The sequence below is a fragment of the Xenopus laevis genome, chromosome 4S, assembly GCF_017654675.1.
Source record: "Xenopus laevis strain J_2021 chromosome 4S, Xenopus_laevis_v10.1, whole genome shotgun sequence".
In the NCBI taxonomy this organism is placed as follows: Eukaryota; Metazoa; Chordata; class Amphibia; order Anura; family Pipidae; genus Xenopus; species Xenopus laevis.
The window spans coordinates 11,946,800-11,974,788 of NC_054378.1; the positions used below are offsets into that span (position 1 = coordinate 11,946,800).

The following is a 27,989-nucleotide window of genomic DNA, read 5'->3' on the forward strand; positions in this document are numbered from 1 at the left end:
TTTTGTTATCAGAATTTATTTAGAATTTCTAACTATCCAGGAGCTCCTGACTGGGAAGAGCTCAACCAATCAGCAGCCAGTCAGAAATATTGTTACAGATTCTGCAGACACAATGACAGGGGAACAAATGCAGCCCTTACTGAGTATCTCCCACTTAATCGGTGTAGTTGGAGTCTCCCATGCCTGAGATAAAAGAACACAAACAGCAGTCTGAACAGAGGCATTAGAAATGGTCCAGTGTATGTTTTTTTTTTTGAAGGATCAGAACAGATGCTGTTTCAGTGATTGGTGACAGTTAACTGAATGACAAGAGATTAAAATGGAAGATACACCCTTCTTTGGAGTAAATGAAGCCATCAGCATGTCACAGACCAACCCCATGGCCGGCGGCTTACCTTGTAGAAACTTAAATACAACAGAAACGCACAGTTATCTCCCATGTTTGAGCTGCACTAATAATATTCCACTTGGAATAGAAAAATGGTAACAACAAAAGCAAATACAGGAAAGAATTTTGGTTTCTATGCTTATAATACTCAACCCTCTGCAGCATAGTGTTAGTTTAAAGAAAAAATACACTGGAGATTTAGGCTGCCAGCTGGCTAACTATATTTTATACTATCCACTGGAGCGATGCAGTTGGTCCCTTTAATTCTTTGGACATCGGTTGTCTTATTATCTCCTCTCCTTTCAAAGGACTATGGAATAGCAGGCACCGGAAGCTGCTCCATTACTAAAGGTTACGCCAATAGGAACTGCAAGTTGGTGAGCAAGAATCGGATTCCACTGGTGACAGTTACCACGGAGGTTGCTGGATTGAGCTTAAAGGTGTTGGCATCTCCTTTTTTATAGTGGTCTCTGAAGACATAAATGCAGCCGTTGCAGCTGGCGATTTTCCATAAGGAAGGCCGGGAGCTCCAAGCCTCAGGGAGGCAGAGACGTGTGAAGTTGTCTAAGAGAGGGTTGTAACAGACCAGTGAGTCTCCCTCTGCCACAATAAACACCAGGTCATTGTGTACTGCGGCGTGCATTCTCCCGGCAAAGGGTAGAAGGTAAGGCTTGACGTGGCATTTTTCGGTATTTGTATTAAAGCACTGAATAAGGCGCGAGGGTTTGGTGAAAAAGTCCAGGTCATTCTCCTCACCCCCCATCAGGTAGATTTGCCCATTGAGGTTAACACCGGCGGCACCGGAGATTGCAACCTCTAACTGGCTCGTTTCTGTCCAGACATTATCCTGCACTCGATAATAAATGACCACGTTAGACAGCGAGTCCTGCAGTGTTTTGCCTCCCAGGGAATATATTGCATCCTTGCTTGGGACAGACACAAGTGTGTGCTGCAGGCGGTCACGGGGAAGTGGGGCACAACGCTCCCAGTCCATGGTCTCCATATTACATTTCCACATTCGTCGGGGGATTGAGCCGCCCACCACGTACAAGTCAGAGCCATGCTTGCACGCGGCAGTGATCTGGTGGCACAGGCTATTTTGTCCACTTACGCTGATGGAATCATCCTGAGCACAGTGCAGGGAAACCGCAATGGAATGAGTACGCGATTCCTCCTTTCCAATCAGGTAGATGTGCACATTCTCGCCAATCTCCTGCATGGGAAAATGATTTGTTTGGAGAGATTAAAACATACCAAGACATCATTTTCATGATTAAAGGTAAACTATGACCCCCCCCAAACAATGTAGGTCTTTATAAAAAGATTTTGCATAAAACAGCTCATAAGTAAAACCCTGCTTCATGTAAATAAACCATTTTCATAATAATATACTTTTTTTGTAGTATGTGCCATTGGGCAATCATAAATAGAATATTGCCATTTAAAAAAATAAGGGCCGCCCCCTGGGATTCTCGGTGCAAACAAACAAACTGTACATGTTAGGTCACATGAGCCAGTCAGTTTGGTAAGATTCATTAATATGCTATAAATCAGTTGCTTAAATATTCATTTAAAGGAGAACTAAAAGGACCATAAAAAAACTGGAAAAATCTAATTGTGATTTTTAATTTGACCCTTAATAAATCTGCCCCTTAAAGGAGAACTAAACCTTAAAAAATGAATGTCTTAAAATGGCATATTTTATATACTGAACTTACTGCACCAGCCTAAAGTTTCAGCTTGTCAATCGCATCAATGATCGAGGACTTCAAACTTGTCACAGGGGGTCACCATCTTGGAAAGTGTCTGTGACACTCACATGCTCAGTGGGCTCTGATTGGCTGTTGAGAAGCTAAGCTTAGGGCTCGTCACTAATTATCCAGCAGAAAATGAGCTTCCCCTGTAATATAAGCTGATGCTACAGGTTTGCTGGTTATTAAATTCTGAAGCTAATTGCACTGGTTTCTGTGCAGCCATGTAGTAATTATCTGTATTAATTACTAATCAGCCTTATATTGTGACATTTCTATTCTATGTGTACTGTATATTGTGAGTGGGTCCCTAAGCTCAGTAAGTGACAGCAGCACAGAGCATGTGCAGTGAATCAGCAGAAAAGAAGATGGGGAGCTACTGGGGCATCTTTGGAGACACCCATCTTCACTGCTAAAGGGCTGTGGTTGCCTTGGGCTGGTACAGAAGCCAAACATATAATGTACAACATTTCTTGCTACTTCTTTAGTTAGGCTTTAGTTCTCCTTTAATGGAGTAGAAAGTAACACTAGCAAAAGTTCGCTATGAAATGCTTGTGCTAAGTAATTTTCGCTGGCGACACTTTGCCAGCGTTCGTAACTTCGCATTTTGATGAATTAGCATATTAGTTAATTTTGCATTTAGTTATTTTCCCCCCATACCTCACATTTCCCATTCTAATCAGAAGCAGCCATGGGAGGTAGTCACGGAAGCTCTCCAACTGGCATCTATTGGGGTAAATGCACCAGTAATTGATCAGAAGTTTGCCAGCGTCCAGAAAACGCTAGCTGCTGATTGGTTACTATGTACAGTATATGTATAGTGCACTTCCCCTGCAGCGAGTGTCAGCAGACACCCTAGAGGCAATGATTTCCCAACTGTGCACATATGGGTTTTATTTCACACGAATACACTGGTAAATTCCTATTGTAACAGGGTTTAATTAAGACAAAAGTTGACCTGTCTTTTCCATTAGCAAAGCCAGGAAAGGCTGGGGACACAAGCCAAGGAAAGAGCTACCTTATCGTCGATAAAAAACAACTGCTAACTTGTGGAAAGCTAACAAAAAAAGCTGCATTCTTTCCCGGTACTTGGGGAAAGGGGGGACAAGAACATCATGAACCGTTCCCAAATTAGGATAACAAAGACATTTGCTGAATGTCAGCCAGTAAAAATGTTCTCCCCTATAAAGCTTTTGTGGTTGCCGGGTCTGTAAATGGGAGGAGAAAAAGGACAGATGGTAAAGTGGGATCTGTTTACAAACTTTCTGTCGCTTCCTCATGTTTGTCCACTCAGAGAAAACTGACAGAATGTCAAAAGAGTTTTTTTTCCCTTCTCTAACATGACTTTAATGGCTTCTGCTGCCCCATCACACAACTGTTCAAGGTGTTCCTTTGCGGTGTTCCTTCTCAGCATCAATTCTCAAATGCTTTCACTCTCTCGACCTCTACCGATATATCCAACCTCATTTCCTTTTTGTCAAGGAGGAGTAGGGTTAAAGGAGAACTGTACCATAAGAATATTTTTAGCTGAATACCCCACCCCCCAGACATCCTGCGGTATAGGAATTAAAACAGGAAGCTGACATGTAGGCAGAAACAACTACAGGTACGCAGAAGCTGCAAAGTTCACTCGACACTTTAAAGGATAAGTGAATCTTTAAAATAAGGGAATGTAAAATTAACGAGAGTGCTATTTTAAGCACTTTTGTAATTTACATTCATTATTAATTTTGTTTTCATTCCAAGATATCAAAGGATACATGTGCTGATCATATGAATGAATTTTGTTACAACAGCGCCACCTGCTGGTCAGTTTGCCACTATGATGACCACCAAGTAGTCAAGGAAGTTGTCAGGAGAAAGAAAGAGGCTGCTCTGATCTTCTTCAATTAGGAAACAAATTAGAAACCTTTCTCAAATCTTTCCTGAGCAGAAGAACAACTTTCTTTATCCGGACAACTTCCTTGACTACTAGGTGGTCAGACTGGTGTTTGGAACAAATTTCATTCATATCAGCAGAACATTTATCCTTTGATATTGTAGAATAAAAACAAAATAATTAAGGAATGTAAATTACAAAAGTGCTTAGAATAGCACTCTCATTCATTTTCACTTATTTTAAAGGTTTACTTATCCTTTAAGGCAACATATAACAATATCAAATTTCTTAGGAGTTTCTACACTAATAATATTATGCCTGTTCCACCTGAGCTCGGCAGAACCGCAAAAATTTTAGGATTATGATAAACAGATTATGCTGATTGGAGCAACATTCCAGAGGAAATATATTCTCGAAGGAAGATTTACAAGTTATTCTGAATTGAGAAAGCCAGTTGGATGACTGGTGAAACGTCTTCAAGGAAAAAAAAAAAAAAAAAAAACACAGCAAGTCCAGTTGATTTGACTTATTTCTATAGATATTTCCTGACACTCCTAAGCAGAGAAGGAGCAGGGGCTGTTATCTGGTTACCTTCCCATTGTTCTGCTGATGGGCTGCTGGGGGGGAAGGGAGGAGGGTGATATCACTCCAACTTGAAGTACAGCAGTAAAGAGTGACCGAAGTTTATCTGAGCACATGTCACATGACTGGGGCACCTGAGAAATGGACAATATGTCTAGCCCCATGAAAGATTTCAAAATGAATTATAAAAAAAATCCATTTGCTCTTTTGAATTCTGCTGTAGCAGCACTATTAACTGATTTATTTTGAAAAAAAAACAAGTTTTCCCATAACATTATCCCTTTAAGCATTTGCCATTCTGTCTGGCCCTGTCAGGACAGAACATTAAAGAGTGTTCCTGTTTTGAAAATGGTCATGATATCTTAAAAACATTCAATAACATAATTGCAAAAGTGCTCAGATGAGCAATTTTATATAAAGTTATAGTGCAGATATATATCCCAATAGAGCCCCGAGGAAGGTCTCTACCCCCAAACATTGTGTTGCCTCTCAATAAATACAGGTAGACCACCTTTGCACCCTACTTTGCAGTTTTACCCTTTCTTGCCTTTATTTTATAGAAAGTGCTTTATACAGTAGAACCCGGATTTTATATCCCTGGATTTTAAAGTTTTCCCGAAAATGATGCTGTTTTGTTGTGGTCCCATTCAGGCAAGCTGCATTTTTTTCTTTCCTGGATTTAACTTTTTTTCCGTAATTTACACCGTTTTGACACAAACCCATGGGAAATGTAAAATCAGGTTCTACTGTATTTGTTCCTTCGTAAACCATATTTGCAAAGTGCTTCTATCTTCCTGAACACTTATCATTCACAGCAATTTGCTTACTCTCATATTAACCATATAGATATTTAAATGCTTTCTACTAGTAAATCTGCAGATTTTACATTTCAGTAACTTGCAACTGATCTCAACCATAACACCCAGCAGGCTTTACCATGCAACCTCAGGTTAGGGGCACATGGGGGCCAAACGCTGCTCCCGAAATCCTCTGCCCTATTTCCGCCCTACCGCTGGCAGTAGCATCCTCCCTTTTCCGCATTCAGAAATATTAAATCGTAAGTGGCGTGAACATACTCAGTCGATTTTGGCAAAGTCTGTTCACTCCCCTTCTGTTTCAATATTTCTGAATGCGGAAAAGAGAGGATGCCACTGGCAGCAGTAAAGCAGAAATAAGGCAGCAAAAAGGAGATTTTGTGTACTCACCGTTAAATCTCTTTCTCTCCAGTCGCTTGGGGGACACAGGAACAATGGGGTATAGCTAACACCACTAGGAGGCAGGACACAACAAAAAAACAGAACTAATCCCTCCTCCTCCTGCTATACCCCAGCTCCCAGGCGGAGCCAGTTCAGTGTGTACCAAAGTACGGAACAGGAGGTTACCAAAAAACATGAAGCCAGTAACTATATACATAAAAGATTTGCACTAGAGACCATGTCTGAAAGAACACGTGAAGGCCTCACCAGGGAGGGAAGTCCTGTGTCCCCCAAGCGACTGGAGAGAAAGAGATTTAACGGTGAGTACACAAAATCTCCTTTTCTCCTAGGTCTGCTTGGGGGACACAGGAACAATGGGGACATACCAAAGCTGTCCCAAAAATCACGGGTGGGAGGTAGAGGCCGACGTGGAACCAGCCACCGCGGCTTGCAGTACCTTCCTACCGAAGCGGGTGTCAGATGCCGCAAAGGTATCAAAGTGGTAGAATTTGGCAAAAGTATGGATAGAAGTCCAAGTGGCAGCCTTGCACAATTGTTCAGCTGAAGCCTGATTCCGGAAAGCCCAGGACGTACTCACACCTCTGGTGGAATGAGCCCTGATCCTAGCTGGGGGTCGTAGTCCCTGAGCCGTGTAGGCCCTCTGTATGGCCTGTGTAATCCAGCGGGAAATGGTCGCCTTAGAGGCAGGAAGACCCTGTCGCGTCCCGGAGGGAATGAGAAACAAGGAGTCCGATTTGCGGACATCCTCCACTCGATGAAGATAGTATTTGAGCGCCCGGACTGGATCCAGCGAATGGAGTGCCACTTCCTTAGGGTTAGCCGGGGAAGGGCAAAAGGTGGGAATGGTGATCTCCTGGTTGAGATGAAAGGAAGAAACCACCTTAGGAAGAAAGGAAGGAATGGTACGTAGAACCACCCTGTCCTCGTGAAAAATGAGGAAGGGAGATCTGCATGAAAGGGCAGACAGCTCAGATACTCGTCGAGCCGATGCGATGGCCACGAGAAAAGCTGTCTTCCACGTGAGCCATTGAAGAGAGATGGAAGACAGGGGCTCGAACGGAGGCCGTTGAAGAGAACGGAGAACCAGAGAGAGATCCCAGGGCGGAACGGGGGACCGAACGGGAGGCCGAACATGAGCAACTCCCTGCAGGAAGGTCTTGACATCAGCGTGGAAGGCAAGACGCCTCTGAAACAGGATAGACAAGGCCGAAACCTGGGATTTCAGAGAGCCCAAGGAGAGCCCCATGGAAAGCCCTTCCTGAAGAAAAGCCAACACGTTGGCGACGGAAAAGCGAAGGAATTCCGCTCCCTGAGCCAGGCACCACTGTTGATAAGTGGACCAGACCCGGTGGTAAGTCCTGGCGGAGACAGGCTTGCGAGCAGCTCTCATGGTCAGGATAACGTCGTCGGAAAAACCCTTTCTCTTTAGGATAGCGGTTTCAAGAGCCACGCCGTCAATTGGAGTTTGACGGGGCTTGGGTGAAGAATTGGTCCCTGATGAAGAAGGTCTGGGATGGCGGGAAGAGGCCACGGCTCGTCGACAGATAGGTTTACGAGGTCCGAGAACCAAGTGCGCCGAGGCCAATTGGGGGCGATGAGGATGAGAGCTGTGTGCTCCCTCTGTAACTTCTTTATGGTTCTGGGAAGAAGGGGCAGAGGGGGGAAGGCGTAGGCGAGACGAAAGTCCCAAGGAGCCGTCAGGGCATCCGCCGCTAGGGCCAGTGGATCCTTGCACCGTGCGAAGAAGAGAGGCACCTTGTGGTTGTGGCGAGAGGCCATGAGGTCGACCTCTGGAGTGCCCCACCTCTGGGATATTTGCAGGAAAACGTCGTCGTTTAGGGACCACTCGCCCGGGTCCAGGGATTGGCGGCTGAGAAAGTCCGCCTCCCAATTGAGAAGCCCCGGTATGTAGATCGCGGAAAGATGCGCCCGGTGTGTCTCCGCCCAGCGAAAGATGAGGCCGATCTCGTTGAGAGCGCTCCTGCTTCTGGTGCCGCCTTGATGATTCACGTAGGCCACGGCTGTGGCATTGTCGGACTGGATTCTGATCGCCTGGCCGGCTAGAAGAGGTTGCCAGTGGAACAGGGCCAGGCGGATGGCCCGAATCTCCAGAAGATTGATGTGGAGACGTCGCTCCGCGGAGGACCAGAGACCCTGTGCTGACCGTCCCTCTAGGACTGCTCCCCAGCCGGAGAGACTGGCGTCCGTGGTGAGGAGGCGCCACCGCGGGTCCCCGAGAGGCCTGCCCTTGGTCAAGTGGCTGGAGAGAGTCCACCAGTGGAGAGAAACTCTCGTTCTGTGTGATATGCGAATCTCCTGAAGAAGGGATCTGCGTTTCCATGCTGAGAGAATGTTCCATTGAAGTTCCCGGAGATGGAATTGTGCGAAGGGGACTGCTTCTATGGTCGACACCATGACCCCCAGGACCTTCATGCAGAACTTCGCCGTGTGCCTCAGTTTCGAGAGAAGCAACAGCACCAAGGAGCGAAGATGAAGGGCCTTGTCCAGCGGCAGAGACACCGTCTGTGTCTGTGTATTGAAGAGCATCCCCAGAAAAACCATCGACTGACTTGGCGATAGGGAAGACTTGTCGCGGTTGATATACCAGCCCAGCTCCTGCAGCCGGTCCAAGGTCAGTTGGACTGCCTGTTGGGCTGCTAAGAAGGTAGGAGCCCTGATGAGGAGATCGTCGAGGTAGGGAGTGATGGACACCCCTGAAGTCCGGATCAGTGCCGTGGCCACCGACATGATCTTGGTGAAGACCCGCGGGGCTGAAGTGAGCCCAAACGGGAGGGCGGAAAATTGGAAGTGCTGGTTTTGGACAGCAAATCGCAAGAACCTCTGATGGGGAGGGAAAATGGGAACGTGCAGGTACGCGTCCTTGATGTCGAGGGAAGCAAGGAACTGGCCCGGAGACATTGCAGCAATGACAGAGCGGAGAGACTCCATCTTGAACTTCCGCGGCCGGATGAACGCATTGAGTTCCTTGAGATCCAGGATTGGGCGTGAAGAACCGTCCTTTTTGGGGACCACAAAAAGGTTGGAATAGTAGCCCTTGAATTTTTCTCCTGGTGGAACCGGAATGATGACGTCCGAACGAAGAAGGTTGTCGATGGCCGCCCTGAGCGCTAGAGCCTTGAGTGGATCTAGGGGAACCCTGGACATGAAAAAGCGGTGAGGTGGAGGGGAAGAAAATTCTAAGTGATAACCCCGAGTCACCACCTCGTGTACCCAGGAGTCCGAAGTCAGGGTGGTCCATGCAGAGGCGAAATGCTGCAGTCGTCCCCCGACGGGCAGAGGCCCGAAGGGTTGGCAGTCATGCGGAAGAGGTCTTGTTGGCAGGCTTAGAGGAGGGCTTACGGAACTGCCATGAAGATTTGGCCTTATTCCCAAAACGCCCTCTGAAGTTGGAGGATTGTCTAGGGGGGGAGGACCTAGAAGACTTGTTCTGGGGGCCACGAAAATTCCTCCCCTTGCGAAAGGAGAGGCGAGTCTTAGGCTGGGGTAAAAGAGTGCTTTTGCCCCCCGTAGCCTGACTGATGAGCTTGTCAAGGTCGGGACCAAAGAGGAGCTTGCCCTTGAATGGAATGGAAGTCAGGGACTTCTTGGATGAAAAATCTGCAGACCAAAGCTTCATCCAAAGAGATCGACGGGCGGCTACCGCAATAGCGGAAGAACGGCCTATCACCTGAGCTGCATCGAGGGATGCTTCGCAAAGGTAGTCGCTGGCCTCCTTGATCTGGGAAGCAAGTTCTGAAAGTTCCTCACGCGGAACCCCAGCGGCAATAGCTCGACACAGAGCATCCGACCAGGACTGCATGGCCCTAGCCACCCATGCCGAAGCGAAGACCGGACGTAAGGAGGTGCCGGTAGCGGTGAACAGAGAACGCAGGAGACCTTCAATCTTCTTGTCCATGGGATCCTTGAAGGACGCTGCGTCAGGAACCGGCAGGGCTGTGTTCTTGGAAAGACGAGACACAGGAGCGTCCACCGAAGGTGGAGAAGCCCACTTCTCAGTGAGATCCGAAGGAAAGGGATAAAGTTTAAGGAAGCGTCTGTTGGGTTGGAACCGCTTCTCGGGCTTGTCCCACTCCTGTTGAATGATCTGATCGAGCTGATCATGGGAAGGAAAGGAGGGAGAAGGGCGGTTCTTCCGCTTGAAGAGGCCCGAGGACGAACCGGAACTGGTTCCAGGTTCCTGTAGGTGTAAGGTTTCCAAAACAGAGGAAACAAGGGAATCAATAGCCTCAGAGGATAGCTTTGGGGAATCCTCGTCTTCATGATCCGAAGTCTGGGAAAGTTCGCCGTCGGAGAGAGACTGATCGTCTCCAGAGGCTATGTGGAGGGGAGAATGAGAGAATGACTCCTCATCGCTGTCCACTGCAGATGGGGAAGGAGCCCTACGCTTAGGTGGCTTGGGATTATCCAAGCGGGCAAGCAGTCTGTCGAGAGAATCAGCCAGTTTGGGAATGCCAGAGGCTAACTGGGAGGCCCACCGAGGCGGTGGAGGGGAGCCCTGAGGTGGGGGGTCCGAAGCAGGAACAGCTGGAGCCCCTTGGTTTTCTAGACTTACCTGAGGTCTGGGTACCGGATTTTCCGGAGCAGGCTCAGGTGGCATGCACGTGGAGCAGAGAGGTTCCTTGTTACCAAGTGGTAATCGTTTGCGGCATTTGGCACAGGCTAAAAAGGTCACTTTAGCAGTTACAGTCGTCCGTGGAAAAAGGTTGTCACTGGAACCCTCAGACATGGTGCTAGGATAAAGAATTCAGAAGTTAAGTCAAGGAAAAAACTGTTCCTGAAAAAACACTGAGTCTGCAAGGGAGCAGGGGTTAATCCCACTAGCTAGATGTCCCAGGAGTAGGGTGGAGGACCCTAAACACTAAACCCCCTAATGAATACAGGTTACCCCTGAACCAGGCCGTGTGGAAGGTAAGGCAGTGCAGAGGTTAAAGGTAATAGCCCAGCAGAGAAGTGAGGGGGGGGCCGTGTGGCAGGGAGACCCGTGTGCTCTGAAGGAGAGATGCCAGGGAACTGCTCCGTGTGGGAAGAGGTGCGCAGTATGTCCCACACTAGAAAGGGCGCGAAGCAACAGAGACCGCCTTCCCAGCGTGACGCGCTATGCGCGCGCACTTCCGGTTTGAGGAACTGCTGGGCGGAAGTGGAGGAAGCGCCATGCGGCGCAAACTAACTGAAGGCGCGCTGCGCGCCTTGAGACAAGTCCCTTACCGATCCGAATGTGTCTGGCAGAGGGGCTGTGAGAAGCGCCAAGGCAGAGGGGAAGAGCTGCATGAGCACAGCAGACCCCAAATGCCTGCGCATAATGGGAGGTAGTACTCAGGCACAACAGAGAGTCACCTATCCCAGCATAGTTGCATCCCACCATGGAAGAAACAGGGCAAGGTAAAACAAACAGATGCTTACCTGCCCAGTTCTGTGTAGTCTGCCGGCCAGACGGTTCATCCCCACATTAGTATAAGGGGGAATAAAAACCTGGGTCTGGGTGGTCAGTGCCAGGGCACAATAGACCCCGGAGACATCCAGTTGGAGGAGGTAATGAAGGCAAAACACGCAGTGTGGAAGCCCATTCCATCCTCAGATAGTGATAAAACTAATAGAAAACAAAGAAACAAATAAAAATGGAAAATAAAAAATAAAAACTAACTCCTGAAGGAGCCTATGTCCTAACCTCCTGAGGACACAACTAAAACTGAACTGGCTCCGCCTGGGAGCTGGGGTATAGCAGGAGGAGGAGGGATTAGTTCTGTTTTTTTGTTGTGTCCTGCCTCCTAGTGGTGTTAGCTATACCCCATTGTTCCTGTGTCCCCCAAGCAGACCTAGGAGAAAGTGGCTTTCGCTGTGTGGTCCTAGCCTAAGGGCTATATTTACTAACACTCGTGTTATGTCCATGTGTCTGTTACATAGTGAATAAAGTACCCCCTCTTGTAAATTATAAGGATATTATAAGTTACCGAGGAGTTTCATGACCATATAAAAACATGAGGCCGAAGGTCATGGAACTCCGAGGTAACTTTTAATATCCTCATATCTTGCAACAGGAGGTATTTTATTTATTATAATACACAAGCTTCAGTGAGACAAGTGACAAAAATGACATCACTACTCACCGTTTATAACTGATGACATCAGTACTCACCGTTTATAAGGATATAATTTACAAGAAATTCGTGGCTTTTGTTTATTATAGGAAAATAATTTTTATATATGTTTATTGTCAGATTTTTTTTCTTCTTTACCTGTTTATGTAGCTGCTAGGAACCTTACCTTTAGGCTAGAAAGGAGTACATCTGATAATTCCTCCCGTTCTTCCTTGTTAAAGTTGATCCAGTTTTTGATAGCTGTCGTTGGATTTTGGGAACAAGGAACTCCGTCTGTTATGGAAAAGAGAGCAAGAAGGAATGTATTGCAGGGTAATGATCATTTCCCACTGCAAATTCACTTGCACAATCATCCAGACCTTATTTCTTTTTCTACACACTGTAGAGTTAAAAGGCTAGTGACACTTTTCAAGATTTGGCTGGAAAATGTCACTATGAATTTAATGAACTACACTGCCAAATTGTTAGCCACCCCCAACAGGGTTACCAGGAAATCTGGGTAAAGCTACCTTACGGGAGTCACAGGGAAGGCATGTTTAACAATTCGCCACCCACAATCGGTTTCTGAGGCTTTCCTTTTGCTTTAAAGTGCATATATGAATATATATAGTCGATATTTAGTATATATATATCTATATCTATATCTATATATATATATATATATATATATATATATATATATATATATACAGTGAATAAAGTACCCCCTTTTGTAAAATATAACGATATTATAAGTTACCGAGGAGTTTCATGACCATATAAAAACACGAGGCCGAAGGCCGAGTGTTTTTATACAGGTCATGGAACTCCAAGGTAATTTCTAATATCCTCATATTTTGCAACTGGGGGTACTTTATTTATTATAATACACACGTTTCAGTGAGTCATGTGACAGAAATGACATCAGAACTCACCGTTTATAAGAATATAATTTACAAGATATTCATGGCTTTTGTGTATTATATATATATACACACACACATACACTAAACTGTCCTGGGAGGAGCACACACCACTAAAAACCAAGTGCCTGGGTGCTGGTGAATAATCAAAGTAGAAGAAAACAGAGCATATCACTCATCAGGTCTTGAAAAAGTGAAAATATAATTTTATTTTCAAGCCCAACTTTTCGGTCACTACCTGTGAACTTTGTATTCCCTGTTGTAGTAGATTTCCAACGTAACTTTACGCTAGAAATAAACTACACGCACCCAAGACAGGTGTCACTGACCTTCAATGATATCTCTCAGCAGCCGCAGGGGCAAGTTAAGGAACTCTTCTGAATCATGTATCTGGGACAGGTGAGTTTTGGCGCAGTGTTTGGCTGCCGTATATAGCAACGAATCACTGTGTTGATCTGCCAGCCACATGATCTGCAGACAGTTCTTCACCTGCACCGTCCGAACCAGGAAGCGAGAGCATTCTTCAAACAGAGCCGTGAGCTGGTACATATCTGCCACCTCGTACGTCTCTTGCAGCTCCTCAATTCGCAGTTTCACCGTACCGTAGTAAATGTAATCCACCAGCAGCTGGAAAATACTTTCACTTACGTCGTGAAGCTGGATGACTTGATTCCTCCCCTCTTTTAGGTTGGAGGCAAACATAGAGCGGAAGAAGCAACTCTGGGAGGACAGAATCAGGCGGTGGAGCTTGAACTCCTTTCCTTCTACAAGAACAGTGACATCGGCAAACAGCATCTCCTCCATGCAAAGCTGTATGATGCTATGGGCCATCCGGCTGCTGTGAGTGCGGTCAGTGAAGGTGTACGTCACAAAATAATTCTCATCGGAGGAGTTAGTGAGGCTCTGAGCTTCCCCACAAGGTTCCATGCTTGATTCAAAACAGCACCCTGTAAAACAAGAAAACACTGTCAGAAACTGGATTTTATTACAGTGTATTTGCTTTCACTTTGCTTGTCCTGTTTTCATTGGTTCCGTTACCCATAGAGCAACACTACATGGGCGAAGAACAGAGATCATACATTTATGGTACTTTTTATTTCAGGGCTACTCTCTCTATGGTAAGTGTTAAAGGGATACTGTCATGGGAAAAAAAAAAATTTCCAAGATGAATCAGTTAATAGTGCAGCAGAATTCTGCACTGAAATCCATTTCTCAAAAGAGCAAACAGATTTTTTTTTATTCAATTTTGAAATCTGACATGGGGCTAGACATATTGTCAATTTCCCAGCTGCCCCCAGTCATGTGACTTGTGCTCTGATCAACTTCAATCACTCTTTACTGCTGTACTGTAAGTTGGAGTGATATCTCCCCCCTCCCTTTTTCCCCCCAGCAGCCAAACAAAAGAACAATGGGAAGGTAACCAGATAGCAGCTCCCTAACACAAGATAACAGCTGCCTGGTAGATCTAAGAACAACACTCAATAGTAAAAACCCATGTCCCACTGAGACACATTCAGTTACATTGAGAAGGAAAAACAGCAGCCTGCCAGAAAGCATTTCTCTCCTAAAGTGCAGGCACAAGTCACATGACTGGTGGCAGCTGGGAAATTGACAAAATGTCTAGCTCCATGTCAGATTTCTAAATCGAATATAAAAAAATCTGTTTGCTCTTTTGAGAAATGGATTTCAGTGCAGAATTCTGCTGGAGTAGCACTATTAACTGATGCGTTTTGAAAAATAAATGTTTTCCAATGACAGGATCCCTTTAAGTGGGAACTTTAGCCACTAGGGGGAGCTACTCCACTAAAAAGCTTTACAGATCAGCTTTATCCCTGCCGCTGGCAATAAGCGTTGCGACTTGCCAAGTAGAGGTATGGGACCTGTTATCCAGAATGATCAGGACCTGGGGTTTTCCAGATAATGGATCTTTCTGTAAAATGGATCTTCATACCTTAAGTCTACTAGAAAACCATGTAAATATTAATTAAACCCAATATGCTGGTCTTGGTTTGATGGCCTTTCCATAATTCGAAACGTTCTGGATAACGGGTTTCTGGATAACGGATCCTATGCCTGTACCATATCAAAGAGAGCATGCCAGAAGTAGGAAGTTACAAGAATTAAAGGGAATATGAACCCGAGTAACATTTTTTAATAATGAAAGCAAATTCACTTTTAAGCAACTTTCGGACATATATTAAATTCAAATGTTATATTCAGAGTCAAAAAGTAATCACATGGTCAGATGGGAAACTAAACTTCAATTACAGATGGAGATGGCTGATTGGGAAAGAGTCATTCAACGCGTTAAAAGGGCCACCAGATGTGGCAATCATCTGGAACAATATACCAAGCTCCTACTTAACTGGTACTTGACTCCGCATCAGTTAGCACATATCTATCCTACCACCTCTGCTCTTTGCTGGAGACAATGTGGAGCTGTTGGTACTTTACTGCATGTTTTCTGGGACTGCCCCAAGATTAAATCATTGTGGCAGGATGTTGAGAGACTTCTTACCACCCAGCTGAATATCTCAGTTCTGCTCACCCCAGCTATGGCTCTGTTACATATTTTCCCATCACCTCTAGAACGTGGGGAAGAATTTATACTACATCACATGATGTTTGCAGTGAGGGCTTCCATAGCTAGGTTATGGAAGGCGAATACGGCACCAACTATGCATCAAGTGCTTAAAGATGCTCAATACAGCATGTCAATGGAGGAATTAATGGACTGTGATATTAAGCGAGCAACCCACAACACCGCTATTTGGAGAGTTTGGAGACGCACACAATTGCTTGACCTGTGTCGGCAAACCTTATCCGTTCCGGGACCATCAGTCCCATTGGCCTGATCTAACTGCACTGTGTAATACTGTGTTGGTTTTTGATTTGAGCAACGTGATCTTGGGTTAAACTTGGGATGTGCCTTTTCTCTTCCTCTTTTTCCTTTTCTTTTTCTTTTTTCTCTTTGTTCTCTCTTCCCTTGCTCTCCTCCTCACTAACAACACTTCTCCCTTCCCCAACGGTATACTTGGTAATTCATAACGGAAATTGTATGCTACATGAGAATATGCTGTATACCTGATTTGCTTTACTTTTCTCTTTGGAAAATAATAAAGAATATTTGGAAATTAAATTCAAATGTTAAAGTTCTTTGTACGTTTACTTATCCCTAAAACCCACTTGATCAGCTTATTTAGAGTGATTTTGCCCAAAAGGATTACGGAGAAGAAATGATCACAGAATGTTTTTTTAGGGCTACAGTTTATACGGGAAATTAATTTTTAAATACACTTTAGCATGTGTAGATGGGTCTATTCTAAGTAACCTGTTAATTGGTCTTGTTTACAGTATTACATTTTTAGTATGCTTACTTATTTGATGGGGTCGCTGACCCTGGTAACAAATTGACTGCAACACATTCTGCTTGCTTTGTTGCTTAAACTAAGAGGTCCCAACAACAAAACTACTGACAAAGGGGACTATTTCCTTTTACTTATAAGACTAAGATGCAGGAAACAGACAAGATCTGTGACCAGTGACAGAAAACTCTATTCAAAACAAGGACAAAACCTCTGCCATAAAGCAGGACAATACTGTTGTTTCTTGAGAAACAAAGAAAATACGCAAACTTTTTCAAAATATACATTGTAAAATTTAATTTGTACTATATTAGCATTATATTTTGATGATGGAGTCCTTGGGATTTTTTTTTAGAGTTTAGAGTGTTCCCATAGGATTAGTGTCCAACAGCTTTCAATGGCATCCAGACATTTTATATATTTATGTTTTTAAATAATTTAGCTTTTTGTTCAGCAGCTCTTTTGGAATTTCAGCAGCCATCTGGTTACTATGGTCCATATTATCCTAGCAACCATGCTGTGGTCTGAATGAGAAACTGGAATTTGAATAGCATAGGGCCTGAATCGAAACCTAAGTAATCAAAAAGAACATTCAAATAGCATGTCTGCCGGGTCAGGTCCAGAAGAGGAAGGCAAATAAATATAAATGATTTAAAAAAATGAAGACCAAAGGAAATGCTGCTGAGACTAGGACATTTCATGACATACAAAAATGCAATTTAAAGGTGAACTACCATCTTAGTTCAAATCAGTTTACAATCAGGGGAGCCCAACAAACTGCATGTATGAGATGCTTCCCTAATTTTTTGTTGTAGTGTAGTGTGACTCCTCTTGAAAGCATAAATGATAGCTCAGTTTTACTACTGCAACAGGGACCATATGTTTCCCTATATAAGTACTCAGGGGCATGTGCCATGTGTCAGCTTCAGGGGTGGCCAGTGGGCACCTATATTTTTAATAAAACAAAAATTGTACTTTCAATTCCCCTTAACTTTCTACTAAATCCGGCAGCGGAGCTGAAGGAGGGGTTAATCAGTTAGTAGTAGCAGTTAAAAATGCTGCTCCTGCAGATTTGCGCACTGAAATCCATTTTTCAAAAGAGCAAAATGATGTTTTTATATTTAATTTTGAAATCTGACATGGGGCTAGATATATTGTCAGTTTCCCAGCTGCCCCCATTCATGTGACTTGTGCTCTGATAAACTTCAGTCACTCTTTACTGCTGCACTGCATATTGTCCGTTTCCCAAATAGTAAAAATCCATGTCCCACTGAGACACGAGCAGTTCCATCCTAAAGTGCTGACTCTTTCTGAAAGCAAAGGACCAGGCAAAATGACCTGAGATAGTGCCTACACAACAATATTACAACTAAGAATAAAAATGGTGTGAAGTGACTTGGAGTGAAATGTTACATGGTAGAGTGAATAATTTGCAGTGTAATTTAGAAATTAAAACAACACCATTCATGCTTATGTTACTCCCCAACTCTTTTACATTTGAATATGGCTCACTGAGGGGTGTGAAACGCGTAGGGTGGATGGAAATGAAGCTACATTTTCTACCAATAAATTTATTTATTTTTAACTGAATATCTCTGGTCTTATGGATCCGTTCGAGTGTCGGTCAGCCCTGCTTCCTTATCTTCTAAAAAAAGTTGGGGACCCCTGCCTTACAGCATATAAATGGAGGCTTGTGGTGTGTGTCTGCAAGTTATTTTCCAAATACTTTAGCAATTTGGGAAACATTAGGCAGAAAGATATTATCTAGCGACACATTTTCCCTTCACCCCAGTTGGCAAGCAAAGGGAAGGCGAGCGTCTGGGTCAGAAACCTCCTAAACAACTTTTCAATTGGTCTTCATTATGTATCTTTTATAGTTTTTTAATGATTTGCCTTTTTCTTCTGACTCTTTCCAGCTTTCAAATGGGGGTCACTGACCCCATCTATAAAACGAATGCTCTGTAAGGCTACACATTTATTGTTATTGCTCCTTTTTATTCCTCATCTTTCTATTCAGGCCTCTCCTATTCATATTCCAGTCTCGTATTCAAATCAATGCATGGTTGCTAGGGGAATTTGCACCCTAGCAACCAAATGGCTGAACCCCTTTAGAGGCCAAGCAGCTCAGACAATGACACATTATGTCCCACATTCAGTTCAGGAGACAGCACCAACAGTAACATGGCTTTGAGAGAATACCCCCCACCCCTGCATTATAATGGTGCTGATCAAAAGGAAAGGATGTTGCACACAAGGTTAGCAGCCCCCTGGCACAACAAGCAGCTCAAACTATAACTCCCAGCCTCCCTAAGCTGTAGTTCTGTAGGAAGCCCATGGAAGCCTAGTCCCACTGTTTACAAGGAATAAGAGACAAGACAGGCAGCAGGCTGTGAGGGGATAACAGTGTGGCCTGACACCGGCTTCCACTCCTCTCTGCCTCCATCTGTGAGCACCATCAGCCCCTCCCTCCCGCTGTATTTCGATGCCCAAAAACCGGGGTTCGATCCCTTGTTCATATAAATACCGTCCTCCGTGCGGCTATTCGCTAGTCCTGCTTTCTGTGGCCGGAACTCTCCTGCACGTGCTCACACCCACCGGAAGTACCCGAACCGGCTTCTCCGACGGACCTGACAGGAAAGGTGACTTCCGCTCTGCTTCTTGTCCTTGTCCTCCCGCCTGACCGGCGCTTAATCCGTGATGTTGGCTGCGGTGCGGGCGGCCCGCGGGCTCTTCAGGGGAGGTGAGTATCAGGGATGAGTCATTGGAACGTCTGAGAACTGAGTGTCACTTACTGTAGTGTCTGACTGAGTGTCACTTAGTGTAGTGTCTGACTGAGTGTCACTTAGTGTAGTGTCTGACTGAGTGTCACTTAGTGTAGTGTCTGACTGAGTGTCACTTAGTGTAGTGTCTGACTGAGTGTCACTTACTGTAGTGTCTGACTGAGTGTCACTTACTGTAGTGTCTGACTGGGGGCTAAGTGTCACTTACTGTAGTGTCTGAGGACTGAGTGTCACTCGCTGTAGTGTCTGATGACTGAGTGTCACTGACTGTCGCTCTATGTAGTGTCTGGCTGAGGGCTGAGTGTCAGTCGCTGTTGTGTCTGACTGAGGACTGAGTGTCACTTAGTGTAGTGTCTGACTGAGTGTCACTTACTGTAGTGTCTGACTGAGTGTCACTTACTGTAGTGTCTGACTGAGTGTCACTTAGTGTAGTGTCTGACTGAGTGTCACTTAGTGTAGTGTCTGACTGAGTGTCACTTAGTGTAGTGTCTGACTGAGTGTCACTTACTGTAGTGTCTGACTGAGTGTCACTTAGTGTAGTGTCTGACTGAGTGTCACTTAGTGTAGTGTCTGACTGAGTGTCACTCGCTGTAGTGTCTGAGTGTCACTCGCTGTAGTGTCTGACTGAGTGTCACTTAGTGTAGTGTCTGACTGAGTGTCACTTAGTGTAGTGTCTGACTGAGTGTCACTTAGTGTAGTGTCTGACTGAGTGTCACTTAGTGTAGTGTCTGACTGAGTGTCACTTAGTGTAGTGTCTGACTGAGTGTCACTTACTGTAGTGTCTGACTGAGTGTCACTTACTGTAGTGTCTGACTGGGGGCTAAGTGTCACTTACTGTAGTGTCTGAGGACTGAGTGTCACTCGCTGTAGTGTCTGATGACTGAGTGTCACTGACTGTCGCTCTATGTAGTGTCTGGCTGAGGGCTGAGTGTCAGTCGCTGTTGTGTCTGACTGAGGACTGAGTGTCACTTAGTGTAGTGTCTGACTGAGTGTCACTTAGTGTAGTGTCTGGCTGAGTGTCACTTACTGTAGTGTCTGACTGAGTGTCACTTACTGTAGTGTCTGAGGACTGAGTGTCGCTCTCTGTAGTGTCTGACTGAGAGCTGAGTGTCACTTAGTGTAGTGTCTGACTGAGTGTCACTTACTGTAGTGTCTGAGGACTGAGTGTCGCTCTCTGTAGTGTCTGGCTGAGAGCTGAGTGTCACTTGCTGTACAGGTGAGGGCTGAGTGTCACTCACTATAATGTGACAGTCATGTTCAGGTTAGCCAGAATACCCCTAGCACTAGCAGTACTTACCTAACTCTCGCCTCCCCTGTGATTTGTTTTTGATAATTATCACTATGAGGACACTGGGTTCCCTTATCAGGAATCTGGTGCCAGTCAATGACAGATCATCTGTGTATCTTCCCGGCGCAGCATCATTTGTTTTATTTTATTGCAGCATCTGCTTTCCGCTCGCTTCCGCAAGTCCGACTGGAGGGTACGACGACAGAGTCAAGACGTGAGTTCCAGCCTTTTTATAATAACAACTTTTATTTCCTTATAGACCATAAAGCATCATTATTGTCTTGCCATGGGGCAGGAATATAACGCAATGTGCTGTCTTAGAATCAGCGCTTCAGATTCAGTAATACTGTCTAAATGGAGGCTCGTGGGCCCTTCAAAGAGATTTTTATGACCAATATACAGACTTCATTGTATGACTATTTCATTTTATTATAATCTGACCATTGAAATGATGTATAAGAAATACTCAGCCCATTACATAATAAGGCATAACTTCCATACATAGGTTTTCATGGTTCTAGGAGAGAATTCTCCCAAAATCTTACACCAACTAGCCCTCAAACCCCCCCCCGCAAGCCCCACAGTTTTGGAACCACTGATGTAGAGTGTGAAAGAGATAAGAGAGGCTAACTGAGGCACAGCAAACATGAAAACCAGGCCTTTCATGCGTCAGGTGAAATTATCCTAAAGACATTATCATGCTTAAAGGTATACTGTCATGGGAATTTTTTTTCCCCCCGTTAATAGTGCTGCATCAGCAGAATTCTGCACTGAAATCCATTTCCCAAAAGAGCAAACATATATTTTTTTATATTTAATTTTGAAATCTGACATAGGGCTAGACATATTTTCAGTTTCCCAGCTGACCCCAGTCATGTGACATGTGCTCTGATAAACTTCAGTCACTCTTTACTACTGTACTGCAAGTTGGAGTGATATCACCCCTCCCCCCCCCAGCAGCCTAACAACAGAACAATGGGAAGGTAACCAGATAGCAACTCCCTAACACAAGATAACAGCTGCCTGGTAGATCTAAGAACAGCACTAAATAGTAAAATTCAGGTCCCACTGAGACACATTAAGTTACATTGAGAAGGAAAAACAACAGCCTGCCAGAAAGCAGTTCCATCCTAAAGTGCTGGCTCTTTCTGAACACATGACCAGGCAAAATGACCTGAGATGCACCTACACACCAATATTACAACTAAAAAAATACACTTGCTGGTTCAGGAATTACATTTTATATGGTAGATTTGATTATTTGCAGTGTAAACCGTGTAATTTAGAAATAAAAACAACATCATAAAAATCATGACAGAATCCCTTTAATCCACTACATGCATCATGCAATGAACCCAGGGGTGCAGCAACAGATACAAAGACTGTAGGGAAAGGGGTGCAGACAGATGCTGAATGGTGTAAGCTCTTGCGCACCATTAGATCTAAATCCATCAGGCTTGCTAGGGACTGGAGTACCAGGTAAACTTGCACCACTGTCAAAGCCTGTATGTAATGCTAAAAAAGGAATTTCACATGACCCTACTCAAAATTATTAAAATAGGTTTATATTAGCAGTTTTAGAGTACAGAGTTGCAACGTTTCAAGCTAACAAGCCTCGTTACTGTAATGCTAAAAAGCCATATAGACTAGAGCATCCGTGCAATATGCTGTCGCTGAGACCCTCTCTCCCTACTTTAGCCACTGTGAGGCCAGAAAATAAAGTGCTGTTGAACCAACTCTCGGCCTTCGGCGAATATGTGGCGGAGATCATGCCCAAGTATGTGCAGCAAGTTCAGGTGAGCGCATTTCAGCATTTTTATTTTGAATATTTTAGCACACACATTTATATTCCAAAAATAATATTGGTGCTATGCAGGAAAGGCTTCAAAGCTGTAATTTTCGCCTATATTGCTTTGTGTTGAAGCAATGGAACTGAGCAGTTGTGTAACTATAGAGGAAGCAGACCCCGCAGTTGCAGGGGTCCCGGACTATAGGGTCTGCTTCTTCTATAGCTAATAAGAAAACTCCCCTCCTCCCCAGCCTGACGCAGGGCGGGATGTGGGTGGAGTCAGGGCGGTCCGTGGGGCAGGAAGTGGGCGGGAGGATGGGGGATTGGAGTGTGCCAGGCCCCTCCTTAAGGGTTTTTTTTTTTGCAGGGGGGCCTGGCGCACTCTGGAAGTGAGACAACCATAGCTGCCTGCACACACATAACGGTCCTGGGTGCTAAAAGAAGAAACAGTAACACAAGTTCCAAGTAGGGTTGCCACCTCATGCATCTAAATGAAAAATGCAGGTTGTGGATTCCATATGTGTTCAGTTTTAAAGCGGTGAGATGGCAACCCTAGTTCCATATAATATTCTTGCGGCTTTAGTCCTGTCTTCTCAGCCAATATGAGGCAATCGCTTTGGGTACAAAGTTCTCCTAAATTCTTTGCTTTGGACAAGCAGTGAGAGGGCCAATCAGATAAGCAGGATCTTGAGATCTTTCAGATCAAACTGGTCTGTTTGTTTCTCAGGGTTTAGCCCAAAGTCCAGCCTGAACTTTTTGTAGGTTTCAGATTAGGGTGTTTGGTCTTAAAGCAGCCATCTCGGCCAGATAAATTTGGCTCTACTGCCTGGCAATCTGCATTCAATTTCAAAAGCAGTTGTCGATTTTATGGATTCTATTTTTAGTTAATGGTATATTGTATGTTTTGATTTTATACCATTTTAGACTGCTAATAATAGCAGGCTTTGGCTCAACAACTCTCTTTGTATGTCAGCAACCCTAACTTTGTGCACTTGCACGCCTTTGAGCCAAAAGCTTGCTATTAGCAGTCTTAAAACAAAAAATAAAAATGGTATCAGTCAGATATCTGATCGGATAAGCTGTGAGGGAGGGCACCATACATGGGAAGATAAGCTGCTGGCTCAGTCAGAAGGGGTTTAGATTCCTTTTAAAGAAGAACTAAAGCCTAACTAAAGAAGTAACTAGAAATGTTGTACATTATGTTTTGTGTTTCTCTATCAGCCCAAGGTAACCACCGCCCTTTAGCAGTAAAGATCTGTGTCTCCAAAGATGCCCCAGTAGCTCCCCATCTTCTTTTCTGCTGATTCACTGCACATGCTCTGTGTGTGTCACTTACTGAGCTTAGGGACCCACTCACAATATACAGTACACATAGAATAGAAATGTCACAATATAAGGCTGATTAGTAATTAATACACATAATTAATACATGACCGCTTAGAAACAAGTACAATTAGCATCAGAATGTAATAATCAGCCCTGTAGCATCAGCTTATATTACAGACCAACCTCATTTTCTGCTGGATAATTAGTGACGAGCCCTAAGCTTAGCTTCTCAACAGCCAATCAGAGCCCACTGAGCATGTGAGTGTCACAGACACTTTCCAAGATGGTGACCCCCTGTGACAAGTTTGAAGTCCTGGATCATTGCTGCTATTGACAAGCTGAAACTTTAGCCTCGTGCAATAAGTTCAGCATATAAAATATGCCATTTTTAGCCATATTCATATTAAGGGTTTATTTCTTCATTAAGCTAGTCATACATATAAATATTTACATTTTAACCACACTAAATAGGCTTGAAATGGGGTGTACTTACCTAGGTAGTAGCATAGCTATCTGTAATTGCAGCAGCTAGGTCTCACTTATTCCTGAGGCTTCTTCAGGTCACACAGCAGTTTTAAGAAGTCTTCCTTTTGATGCCATATAGTTTGTCAAAAGGAAAAGCAGAATCAGCTTTTAGCCCCAGATTTTGAGGGTGCACAAGCTTGTTTCTGTTTCTTCATATTAAATGAGTTTGTTAGTGCAGTATTGCTCCTGTGATGATATAAATCTTCACTGTACACAAGCTTACTTTTATAACTGCAAACTGATTTGTTGTGCCGAGCTGCTTACGCTCCTCTGATGTTCAGGCAGCTCCGCATAAGAAATCAATGCACAGTTAAAAATGAAGCAGGCTGGAAGCTTTTCTATTGATTTGTTTCTGTGATACTTTTGTTCAACTGTTGAATCCCTGGCTGTCCTCCAAGGTGACCTGTAACGGAGAGCTGGAAGTCATGGTTCACCCAGATGGAGTTATACCAGTCCTTATATTTCTTCGTGACCACACAAACGCCCAGTTCAAATCACTGGCTGATCTGACCGCTGTTGACATCCCGGCGAGAACAAACCGTTTCGAAGTAAGCGTTTCTATGCCCTTGCCCTTGTTCCCCTTATTCTTTCCTGAAAGGATACGGTAAGTAGATTTTTAAAATAAGTGAATGTGAAATTGATGAGGGTGCTATTCTAAGCACTTTTGAGTATGTACATTCATTATTTATTTTTTTATTATTCCAAGATATTAAAGGATACATGTACTGTTAATAAGAATGAATTTTGTTACAACAGCGCCACCTGCTGGTCATTTTCCAACCAGTCTGACCACCAAGTAGTCAAGGAAGTTGTCAGGAGAAAGAAAGAGGCTGTTAATATGAATGAATTTTGTTACAGTGCCCACCAGTCTGACCACCAAGTAGTCAAGAAAGAGGCTGCTCTGATGTTCTTCTGCTTAGGGGAAAAAAGTGGAAACCTTTCTCAAATCTTTCCTAAGCAGAAGAACATCAGCAGCCTCTTTCTTGACTACATGACTACTTGGTGGTCAGACTGGTGGGCACTGTAACAAAATTCATTCATATTAACAGTACATGTATCCCTTCATATCTTGGAAATAAAAGAAAATAAATAATGAAAATAAATTAAGTAAATTGAATTTTACATTCACTTCTTTTAAAGGTTTTCTTACCCATGAAACCTGTTACAGATAGGGTTGCCACCTGGTATTTTACCTGCCTGGCCGGTAAAAATGATGCTTGATGACAATGTTATCAATAGGAAAAAAATTGGCAAAAATATAGGAAGCCCGGAAGGCAACCCTAGTTACAGAGGTAGTTGTTTTTTTTTTTCTTGTGCTTAAGAATCCTCATGCAGTATTTTGATACGTTATAATATTTTCACACCTTCCTTTTCAGATCGTATACAACCTTTTGTCATTGCGGTTCAACAGCCGCATGCGAGTAAAGACCTACACTGATGAGTTGACTCCTGTTGAGTCCTCAGTGCCGGTCTTCCAGGCTGCAAACTGGTACGAGAGAGAGGTAATTCAGGCTAGGGTTCTACACAGTTGAATGTGCCATGTAAATACATATAGTGCAGTTTTATTTGGTTAACTTGCCCTTTTAAATTTGCTCTCTATGGGTGTTTCGTAGGTTTGGGATATGTACGGTGTGTTTTTTGCAAACCACCCTGATCTGAGACGGATCCTAACAGACTATGGGTTTGAAGGTCATCCCTTCCGGAAAGATTTCCCACTGTCAGGATACGTGGAGGTGAGTTGCCTTATTAAAGGAGAATTCAACCCATAATTAAAAAAAAAAACCCTTCCTTCTCCCCCCAGCCTACCTGCCCATCCTGGGCAAATGCCCTAATTTTTTACGCACCCTCCGTGCAGATTCTGGTCTCGGGGTTCACAGGTGGCATCTTCTTTTTTCAGAAGTTTCGGCGCATGCGCAGTTGGAGTAAATTTCCGGTCCTGAAGCACTGCGCATGTGCCGAAAGTCACGAAAATTTCCAGCTCTGCTTGAAAGACTTGGGTAGGACGGAGTTTCCCTGGATGTTGGTACAAATACATTTAAAGAAATGAACTGTCTCTCATCTTGGCAGAAGCATTGCCAGTTTTGTGTGTGCTTTATTTAATGGTACCTGTTATCCAGAATGCTCGGGACCTGGGGCTTTCCGGATAACGGATCTTTTTGTAATTTGGATCTTCATACCTTTAGTGTACTATAAAATCATGTAAATCTAAAATAAACCCAATAGGCTGGTTTTGCTTCCAATAAGGATTAATTATATCTCAGTTGGGATCAGGTACAATATACTGTTTTATTATTACAGAGACAAAGGAAATCATTTTAAATAATTTGGATCATTTGGATAAAATGGAGTCTTTGGAAGATGGCCATTTTGTAATTCGGATCTTTCTGGATAACAGGTTTCCAGATCTTATACCTGTATGTATTTTTGAATACTTTATACTGCACTAGTGGGCACAACACGTGTAACTGGTTCAGCTCATTCTCCTGGCTTAAAAAGTTTGTAATGATTTTAATGAAATGGTGGCCACTAGAGGGCACTTGTTTCACTATAAAAGCATTTGCCTTTGATATGACCGAAAACAAATAAGCTTTTTGGAACATTACTGGAAAACAAATTAATTCATTTGTTCACACCGTTGCCTGGTAGTTGGGGCGGCACCGGGAACCATGCTCTGATGAATTCTAAAAAGTTTGAAACAGGCCGTCTGCAAGTTTGGATGTACACAGGGCCGCTATTAGAAATCCCAGGGCCCTGTGCAACAAAACAAAATTTTCGGGGGAACCTGTATTATGTAAATAATACATTGGTAGCCAGGGGACTTCAATTGTGGCTGTTTTCGTGAGTTTGGGTCTTTTCGCCACTTCAGGATTTCAATTTCGGCTGTTTTTGTGACTTCGGGTCTTTTTGCCGCTTCAGGACTTCACTTTCTGCTGTATTCATGACTTTGCGTCTTTACGGCGCTTCAGGACTTCAATTTTGGCTGTTTTCGGGACTTCGGGTCTTTTTGCCGCATCAGGACTTCAATTTTAGCAGTTTTTGTGACTTCAGGTCGTTTCTGCGCTTCAGGACTTCAATTTCGGCTGTTTTTGTGACTTTGGGTCTTTTCGCCACTCCTGGACTTCAATTTTGGCTGTTTTCGTGAGTTTGGGTCTTTTCGCCGCTTCAGGACTTCACTTTCATCTGTTTTCGCGACTACTCGTCTTTTCACAGTTTCAGGACTGAAATTTCTGCTGTTTTTGTGACTTTGGGTCTTTTCGCCGCTTCAGGACTTCAATTTCTGCTGTTTTTATGACTTCGGGTCGTTTCTTCGCTTCAGGACTTCAATTTCGGCTGTTTTCATGACTTTGGGTCTTTACGGTGCTTCAGGACTTCAATTTCGACAATTTTTGGGACTTCAGGTCTTTTCGCCGCATCAGGACTTCAATTTCAGCTGTTTTCGTGACTTTGGGTATTCTCGCCGCTTCAAGACTTCAATTTCTGCTGTTTTCGTGACTTCGGGTCGTTTCTGTGCTTCAGGACTTCAATTTCAGCTGTTTTCGTGACTTTGGGTATTCTCGCCGCTTCAAGACTTCAATTTCTGCTGTTTTCGTGACTTCGGGTCGTTTCTGTGCTTCAGGACTTCAATTTCAGCTGTTTTCATAACGTTGGGTCTTTTCTGCAATTTAGGACTTCAATTTCTGCTGTTTCTGTGACTTTGGGTCTTTTAAGAAGGCTTTACACTGCATGCCAAGCTAGCAGATACCAGCTGAAAGTGAATGTTTTCTGATTGTATATGGTATCCTCTGATCTAGGTGCGATATGATGATGAGGTGAAGCGAGTGGTGGCAGAGCCGGTGCAGTTGTCCCAGGAATTCCGTAAGTTTGACCTGAGCAGCCCATGGGAAGCCTTTCCAGCACATCGTCAGCAGCCTGAAAGCCCAAAACTGGAGTCCGGAGAAACCAAATAAGTCTCCCGCTAGTTATTTATGTATGTATAATAAAAGCCTAAATTTTGTGGTTTCTTTGGGCCATGTATATGTGTTCTGATGTGCGTCACACAGCTTGGTAAAGCTCAGCATATATAAGGGCATATTCCCCTCTT

At 44.1% G+C, this 27,989-nt stretch overlaps 2 protein-coding genes across 2 annotated transcripts; one reads left to right on the plus strand and one right to left on the minus strand.

Annotated features, from left to right (window-relative positions):
* Nucleotides 1-18,858, minus strand: kbtbd4.S (kelch repeat and BTB (POZ) domain containing 4 S homeolog). Its single transcript, XM_018260162.2, has 4 exons — nucleotides 18,725-18,858; nucleotides 13,165-13,782; nucleotides 12,100-12,206; nucleotides 1-1,601 (listed from the first exon to the last, which is right to left on the minus strand). Exons 2-4 carry the CDS (start codon nucleotides 13,760-13,762, stop codon nucleotides 741-743), a joined length of 1,566 nt encoding a protein of 521 aa, XP_018115651.1. The 5' UTR covers nucleotides 13,763-13,782; nucleotides 18,725-18,858; the 3' UTR covers nucleotides 1-740.
* ndufs3.S (NADH:ubiquinone oxidoreductase core subunit S3 S homeolog) lies at nucleotides 18,839-27,907 on the plus strand. Its single transcript, NM_001095419.1, is given in 7 exon segments — nucleotides 18,839-18,940; nucleotides 20,423-20,482; nucleotides 21,967-22,064; nucleotides 24,307-24,456; nucleotides 25,285-25,410; nucleotides 25,522-25,641; nucleotides 27,700-27,907. Coding segments are annotated over 7 exon segments (753 nt in total). The 5' UTR covers nucleotides 18,839-18,897; the 3' UTR covers nucleotides 27,856-27,907.
* The last annotated feature ends 82 nt before the right edge of the window (nucleotides 27,908-27,989 follow it).

Bases quoted from the DNA above. Each gene is read 5' to 3' on its own strand.
- kbtbd4.S (XM_018260162.2), bottom strand. From the start codon at position 13,762: ATGGAACCTTGTGGGGAAGCTCAGAGCCTCACTAACTCCTCCGATGAG. The intron at 12,207-13,164 runs GTCAGTGACACC...TTTCCATAACAG, and splicing joins GCTGAGAGATATCATTGAAG to ACGGAGTTCCTTGTTCCCAA. The intron at 1,602-12,099 runs GTAAGGTTCCTA...TTTCCCATGCAG, and splicing joins TACTCCTTTCTAGCCTAAAG to GAGATTGGCGAGAATGTGCA.